Raw genomic sequence first — 8,470 nt, 5'->3', positions numbered from 1 at the left:
TATTAAGTGTAAGGCGCTGGTATGAGCAGTCTCCTGTTTGTTTGACCTTAAATGTGCTGTGTGAGTGTGCGTCTGTGAATGTGAGTGTCTGAGTGTTACAATGGACACTATTGTTGTCCTTCCCACCCCCCTCGAAATAAATGTATAATTCCAACACAAGAGGAACCCTTTCTCTTTTCCCACCCCCACCACACATCAACACAATTCTATTAATCCTTATACTCCTGGAATCCCATTCAAAAAATGAGTGTTTCTCTAAAGCTGTGTGCTGACTGTTAGCAGAGAAGAAAATTCATCAATAATAATAATCCTCGCATTTGATACAGCGCCTTACGTCGTTGAGACGTCTCAAAAGCGCTTCACAGGATGCACTGTAAAGGGGATTGGCCGTATTTTGTGGGCGAAACATATTGTGTGCGTGTGTAAAAGCTACAAGCTATTCTTGGTTTTGTGTCAACCCTTTTTTCCAAATGACCCCTTTAATTATCTACTTATCTTTCCCCGCAGGAGACAAGCTACTGACTGGCTGCCAAGTGCCACTCGAAGTCAGGGCAGCCTTGAAGCAAGGAATTAACCGTAGCTTGATCGGACTTGCCTGTTATCCCGACAGCTGTGTCGCTAATTCTCTGTAAGTTCTACCCTTTCACATGACAGAACCGAATATTCCCTGACATCGAGCAGATTATTGGCAGTAACTCGGATCGCTTCAAAAGGTAATGATCATTGAATATATGTCGGCAAGGTCACAACGCACAGCGTGAAGCAGCAAAGCCAATTTATCTGGTGGGTTAGTGGTCAGGACACCAGGAGAAACTCCCTTCTCATAGAATCTTACAGCACAGAAGGAGGCCATTCAGCCCATCGTGCCTCTGCCTGCTCTTACCCCATAGCCCTGCATATTTTTCCTTGTCTAGTACCTATCCGATTCCCTTTTGAAAGCAACCAGCGAACCTGCTTCTACTGCCCTTTCAGACAGGCGGTGCGTTCCAGACCGTAACAACTCTGGACAAGAAAGATTTCTCCTTTTCTCCCCTCTGGTTCTTTTGCCAATTATCTTAAATCTGTGTCCTCTGGTTACTGGCCCACTCAATTGCCAGAGAAATCAGTTTCTCCCTGTCTACTCTATCACAATCGAAACCCCTCATAATTTTGAACACCTCTATTAAATCTTCCCCATAACCCAGCCTCTAACCTCCACATAATTGAAGTCCCTCACCCATGGTATCTACTGGTTTTCCAATAGGGAGTCGGGATCTTCAGGATCGCCTGAACAGCATATCACTATGAGTCACAAGCTATTTTGTTAACAGAACAGTCATTGGCAGTCAGTGAGGAAATATTGGTCCAAACTTTATTTTGCTAAGTAAATAGTGACTTAACTCCTGCGCTTTCGATGTTCGTTCAGAGAACACTTCAGTTGGTTGAAGGTCTGTGGAGAGAGAAGAGGGGGAGGAAGGACAAAGGGGGAGAGCGATTAACATTTGCACTGCTTTTGGAACTAATAACAATCACAGACAACAGGTTATAAAGTCTAAAATAGACACCGCGTCCCCTGACCGTGCCAAAAACAAATTGCATTTATATAGCGTCTTTCACGCAGAAACAAACGTCACCACCCCAATCCTCAAAAAACCCTTCCCTGGACCCATCCCGCTCTCCAACTAACACCCCATCTCCAACTTCCCTTTCCTTGGTCCTGGAACGAGTCGTTGCTTCGCTCCTTCCTCTCCCGCCATGCCCTTTACGGATCCCTTCCAATCGGGTTTCCGTGCTGCACAGAGCACAGCCCCAATCTTTTTTCAGGGGTGGGTGGAGATTATCACCTCTAGAAAAGCGATCCGCCAATCGACTAACAAGCGGATTCCTAGTTACCGCTAAGTAAACAGGAAACTTGCCTATGATCGGGGTCTGGGGAAAGAGCTGGGGTGGGGAGGTTTGACTGATTGGGTAGCACAGGCACGATGGGCCGATTGGCTTCCTTCTATGCTATAATATTCTATGATTCTAAGATTTCTCCCTGACCCACCCGGGAATCGAACCCAGGTCCTCTCGTTTGTGAGGCGAGCGCTCTAACCACTACGCTACCAGACAGCCATTTATTCGGCCCAGCGAGTCTGCGTCAGAGGTAAATGGGAGTGGAGATTGTGTGCGCTGTCGAGAAGCCTTGCGCAAAACAATCACTTACTTGGCCCATTCCACGTTCAGGATCAAGTGATCGTAGCCAAAACCTGAAACGCCAGCGATGGCACGGGCCGCATCCTCCCGGCGATGGAAGCTGATGAAGGCAAATCCCTAGAGAGAGAGAGAGAGAGAGGGGGGGGTGGGGGGAGGTTGTTACTGAACCGACAAACACCACGAGAAGCTAAACTGGCAATTTTCCCCTCTCCCGCTAGCTAACGCCACATCAACCTGTCCGCTCCTCCGCTCAACAGACTCCAGCCTACTCCACGTTCCCCGTATTGTCCGACCCACCATCGGCAGTCAGGCCTTCAGCCTCTATGTCCCACTCTCTGGAACTCGTATCCCACAGTCCCTTCTAGGCCTGTCTCAAGACCCCTTCAGCCACCCTCCTACACCCACCCTCCCTGCCCTCCACTCCTCCCTGATCCCAACCCTCAGCTTGGGTCCAAATCCCTGACTGTCCAGTCCAGCACCTTGGGACGTCCTCCCGACGCGAGGCGTGTGTTGTAGAGACACCAACCAGCTGCTGGCTTACCTTAGACTGGCCTGTGTTCTTATCCTTTGCCAGATAAATCCTGGAGATGGAGCCGAACGGTCTGAAAAGCTCCTGCAGGTCGGTCTCTCTGGTGTCCTCAGAGAGGTTAGTTACCCGGATGGTGGCATTATCATCGGCTGCAGGAAAACAACCACCACAACAGATTTTATATTTATATATATATATATATACACACACACACACAACAAAAGGCTGAATACTGCGGAGGCTGGGAATCTGAAATAAACACAGAGGTGGCTGGGAACAAACACTCAGCAGGTCAGGCAGCAACTATAGAGAGTGGAAAGTGAGTTAACGTTTCAGGTCAATGACCTTCCATCGGAGAGGTCATCGGTCTCGCTCTCTCTGTGCCACTCTCCCTCAGACTACTTGCCATTTCTGTGTGTTTGTTATGGTAGAGAGGTCTCAAGACTCCTTTTCGACCGCGTCTTCGGTCACTCTCTCACCCCCCCCCCCCACCCCCCACCCTGGTCCCAACCCCCAGCTCAGGTCCATATCATTGACTGTCTAGTCTAGCGCAGAGTTGAACCCAGTGCAGAGTTGTCGACTTGTACAGCAGAGAGACAGGGCTGTCAGCCTGCACTGACCGATTGACTGACCGTGAACCTGAACCCCAGGCCCTCTTGCCCCCACCCGAGCGTCTGAAGCTGAGACAGCTTCTTGCCCCCCCCCCCCCCCCCCCCGCGTGCGTGGCTTCTCACTTACCTCTGCGATTTGTCTGCATGGACTCCCCTCGCCGGTTGGCTCCGTCCCTTAAGCTGGGCGGGACGTACTTGCCCGTCTTGCTCTGTGCTGGCTGTACGGGCTCGGCCTCTGTGGAGGACAAGAGATAAGAGACGTAGCTTACAGTCGGAGAAACAGCTCCGCCGCGGCTCCCTTCGCTGTTCCGCTTGCTGAGGGCACCCAACTCGGCACAGACTTGCGCTCCTGGCTGCTGTGCACTGGTCGCCAGGTCTGCAGACGTGGCAATGCTGCCATCTGCCGGCTCCCAGGGGGATGGCAATCCTGTCCCAGATATTCTGGGAATGTTTATCCGGGATAAGTACGTCTCCCGTAGGGCTCGAGTGACAAATCGGAAGGCCATTGGGGCCCATCGTGTCCGTGCTGGCTCTTTTTAAGGAACTTAGGGTTTGTTGGACGAAAAAAAGACCGTTGTTCCATCCAGTTCGCCTTCTATCATCGGGCGGGGTGAATAATAATAATAATTCTTGCATTTGATGTAGTGCCTTATCCCATCGTTGAGATGTGAAACCTTAGGCAGGTTTCCTTACTCCACACGCCTCTGTTTACCTAGCAGTAAGGAGGAACCCACTTGTCAGTTGGAGCGTTTTCCAGGAGTACTAATTCCTTCGCAAAACAAAAAAATGTAGTCACCCAATCCACGACGGTTTGTGGGCCGTTGCTGTGTGCTGTCTGGCTGCCGCGTTTCGCCCACAAAATGCACCTGCTCTCCTCACCCCAGCTACCTACCTCCTGGAACCTTTTCTTTGTCGGTGCTTAGGCCCAGCTGCTCGGCTAACTCCTTCTGCATGGGGCCCAGCGTGTCTTTGTACGGACACCTCGTTGTCCAATGGTCCCCTTTGCAGATCCGGCAGGACACGATCTTCTGCCCTTTCAGTTTGGACATCGGATCATCATCTTCCTGGTTTATCAGGTCCTGGGGTGGGGGGGTGAAGAACATCCCGGTTAGTGACCAGGGCTGGAAACCAGATCCACACTGCCCCTACCTACCCTCCCTGCCTCAATCCCTCCGCTCCCTCCCTCCTTAAATCTCACCTGAAGACTTCCCTCTTCGACCAGGCCTACAGTCACCCTTCCCTCTCTCCCCCCCAGCCCCAACCCGCCACTAAAGTGCTCAAACGTGATAGAACATAGAATATTCCAGCACAGAAGGATCACAGCATCGTGCCTGTGCTAGCTCTTTGGAACAGCTCCCCAATCAGTCCCGCTCCTCCCGCTCTTTCCCCCTTACCCCTGCAGTTTTTTCCTTTTCAAGTACCTATCCAACTCCCTTTTGAGATTCCCTATTGAAATTCCCTACTTGCGTGAAGGGCGCTGGGTAAATGAAAGTTATCGTTGCTCTCTTGTCCCAATTGATTGATCTGAATCCAAACCCGTCCCTTGATCGCTGGCTGGCTGGGTTATCGAGGGCCACAGAAGGGAGGCCATTCGGCCCCATTGTGTCTGAGCTACTTGTGTTATCATCGCCCTTTATGGTTTATCCAATTGTCCAGTTTGTCCCTTTGGATTCTTAAAAGACTTAGTGTGATGTTGTGTAGAGAGTTAAGAACCACTCAGAGAGAAAGAATGAGAGACACACACGCACATACAAGAGTTATAAAGAGATGGAGATGCACACACACACACACACAACATCCATACTCTTTATCTCTGTTTCGGCACTGATACCAATTAGTGTGGACGCCTGCCTTGCCGGACTCTGCCCTGACTCCCTCTCACCTCTTTGTTGGTGATGAAGGTCATGTACACATCGTCGCTGACAGTTGTCGTGGCTACGTTGGGCCCCGCTTGATCATACTCCGAGTTCCCGATTTTCTTCCAGTTCTGAAAACAAGGCAAAATGGCAGGTGGGGCAGAGTGAGTGTACAGAGAGAGAGAGACCGAGAGCCAGCCTTGGCTCACAGAACAAGAAAAGACTCAAGATTGATCGTGTCTGGCCAGCGCAGAGGGCAGTGTGGGGAGAGGGCTTAACAGCTCCCCATTGCTCTCCGATCTCCGTTGCACGGTTTCTCTGTTGAGTGAAGAAATTTCTTCCAACCCCTCCACGGTCTCGACCCCACACTCTTTACCTCTGCCACCTCCTCAAATCCTACCCACCAGACCAGTCCAGGCTGCTCCCTTCGCTCAGCCTGCTTCACGTTCCCCGCCTTGCCATCAGGTGGGTGGGCTTTCTGCCCTCTGACTCGCTCATTCCCTCCCTTCCTTCTGCTCGTTCAAGGTCTGTCTCGAGATCGATCTCTTTAACCACACCTTCAGTCATCTTTCCCCCCCATTCCACATCCCAGCTCGGGTGCCTAGGTAGGATTGTTAAACCAAGCAGTTTGGGATGTTGTGAAAGGCGCTGTATCATAATAATATAATAATCCTCATATTTATTCTAGCGCCTGATCAGGTCGTCGAGAAGTCTCAAAGCGTTCACAGAATATACTGTGAAGTGAACTGACTGTATTTTGTGGGTGAAACGTGGGAAATATAAATTTGTACTGTGATCTCGGTCCCCATTGCTAACCCTCACCTTCCTCCGGGCTACCGCTTTCGACGCTTTCCTGGTTTCAATCCTGAACGTCCGCACGATCTGTCAAGACAAAGCGACGAGATTAAATGAATGTAATCAGCTCTCACGAGGTGACGAAGGGAGCTGTGAGGAGAAGCCAAACCGGTTTGAATAAAGCAATGACTTACCTTCACTTTCTTCCCGTCTTCATCGACTTTATATTCGGTGAGAATTTTAATATTCCCTTTGATCTGCTCTTTCGGTGAAGGTAATGGACCTGCGGGTGGGAAATATTATGGGATGTAGGGTAATGAACAACAGCAACTTGCATTTACACAGCACCCTTCACATGGGGTAGCTTCCCAGAAGGCTTGACAGTGGCAGAGTCTGACCTGAGCCATGGGGAGAGGGGAAGTGACTGTCAGCACAATCAAAAAGGAAGGTCTTTAGGCAGGATTTGAAGGTGGTGGGGGGAGAGGGTGAGGTGGACGAAGAGAGCTTCGAGGCTTAGTGGCCGAAGGCACAGTCACCGATGGTGGAGCGGAGGGTACAGGGGACAACTCGGAGGCCGGAGCCAACCGAGCAGAGGCAGCGGGTGGTGGAGTGATGGGAGGTAAGCAGGTCGGAGAGATAGGGAGGTGCCAGTGGAGCCTGGCGAGGACGGGGGTGATGGGGGGGGGGGGGGGTACGGAGTTTTGTATTAATTGGGGAGACCAGCAGGAGGTGGTTGGAACAGTCCAGCCGGGAAGTGACGAAGTTTTCAGCTGCGTCGGTTGTGAGGCAGGGACGGAGGGGGAGAATGGGGCGGATGTAATCTTGTAGTACCTGCGTTTTTCCTTAACAATAATCCTATTTTCCGATTCTATTCCACATTAAACAGGCAGGTAAAAGGCAAGTAAGAGAGAGACACAAGGAGAGGGGGAAATGGAGACAGTAAGCATGAGACAGGTAGAGAATATATTAAATGTATGATATATATTATATACAATATTACATTTGCACAGCGCCTTTCACGTCGGGAGGACGCCCAAGATGCTGGACAGTACTGTAATATAAGTATATTAAGTATATATTATGTTGCTTCACGTATATTGTAATACATAAAGTAGTACAATAGATATTCAGTATAATAATGTTATATATTATCATAAACTATATTATGTATATTGTTACATATATTTGCTTTCTGTTTTATTTGTTAGATTTACAATATTTTAATTGATGTAAGTGAATTGTGAGGCATAGTTAGAATATAAAATAAGTGTGTCTTTAATCAATATATTAATTGAAACGGCATATCGCCATAGAATATTATTTTGCAATATATTATAATGAATATATGGATTGTCATCACACGGGCGAAGTGACGACAGGACAGTAAAAAAAATGATATAAAACAAGAGTAAGAGGATGATATGTAGAGTCAAAAATATATAAAATAAGAGTAAAAAGAGGGGACGACATTTAGAGTAAAAGTAAGAAATAATATAAAGTAAGAATAAAGAGAGAGGGCAGTGTTTAGAGTAAATAATATTATATAAAATAAGAGCAAAGAGAGGACAATATTCAGAGTAAAAATAATGTAAAATAACAGTAAAGAGGGAGGACAGTGTTTAGAGTAAAAAATAAGAGTAAAGAGAGGACGGTGTTCGGAGTAAAAAAAATTATTGATTAACTAATTACATAAAACAACTGTAAAGAGATAAAAATATATTATTGCATAAAATAACAGCGAAGAGATAAAATAATAATTATTATTAATTATATAAAATAACAGCAAAGAGATAAAATTATTATTAATTATATAAAAGCAAAGAGATAAATAATAATTATTAATTGTATAAAATAACAGCGAAGAGGTAAAATAATAATTATTAATTATATAAAATATACCTTTGCTGTTATTTTGCATAATTAAAATTATTATTACTAATTATATAAAACGACAGCGAAGAGACACAAAATAACTATTATTAATTATCTAAAATAACAGCGAAGAGATAAAAATAGTAATTATTGTTAATTACGTAAAAACAAGAGAGAGAGAAAAAGTATATATTATTATATTAAAAAAATAGCAGTAAAGAGAGAGAGAGAGAGAGAGGACAGTGTTCAGAGAGAGAAAATAACCATAAAACAATAGCAGAGACGGGGTTCAGGGGGACCCCGAGGCCCCGGACTGGGGGTTCAGGGGACCCCGAGGCCCCGGACGGGGGGTTCAGGCCTCGCTGCTCAGGCCTCTGCCTCCCCCACGTGGGGCCGCCCTGGGCCCGGCTCTTACCCTCGTCGACCTCCTCCTCCACCTGGTCGGCCCAGCTCGGCTTGGAGCTGCGGGGACACACAGCACAGAGAGAGGCCGGTTAGTCAGGCTCACGGCCCCCGCCCCCCCCCCCGCCCCCCGGCCCCCAACCCCCGGCCCCGGGACTCACTCGTAATCCATGGCCCCGGCTCCCGAGTCACAGCGAGAGGCCCGCGGCGCCGCCACAGGTTCCGGGAAA

At 48.2% G+C, this 8,470-nt stretch overlaps 1 protein-coding gene across 1 annotated transcript; it reads right to left on the bottom strand.

Moving 5' to 3' along the window:
- Window positions 1-1,330: 1,330 nt before the first annotated feature.
- On the bottom strand, window positions 1,331-8,470 carry eif3g (eukaryotic translation initiation factor 3, subunit G). Its single transcript, NM_001292657.1, is given in 10 exon segments — window positions 1,331-1,429; window positions 2,186-2,292; window positions 2,717-2,853; window positions 3,443-3,550; window positions 4,208-4,394; window positions 5,198-5,302; window positions 5,994-6,053; window positions 6,161-6,249; window positions 8,254-8,300; window positions 8,402-8,470. Coding segments are annotated over 10 exon segments (867 nt in total). The 5' UTR covers window positions 8,413-8,470; the 3' UTR covers window positions 1,331-1,413.

The sequence above is a fragment of the Callorhinchus milii genome, unplaced genomic scaffold (assembly GCF_018977255.1).
Source record: "Callorhinchus milii isolate IMCB2004 unplaced genomic scaffold, IMCB_Cmil_1.0 Scaffold29, whole genome shotgun sequence".
Classification (NCBI taxonomy): Eukaryota; Metazoa; Chordata; class Chondrichthyes; order Chimaeriformes; family Callorhinchidae; genus Callorhinchus; species Callorhinchus milii.
Note: the sequence above shows the minus strand (reverse complement) of the source record. Positions and strands in the feature narration are given on the sequence as shown.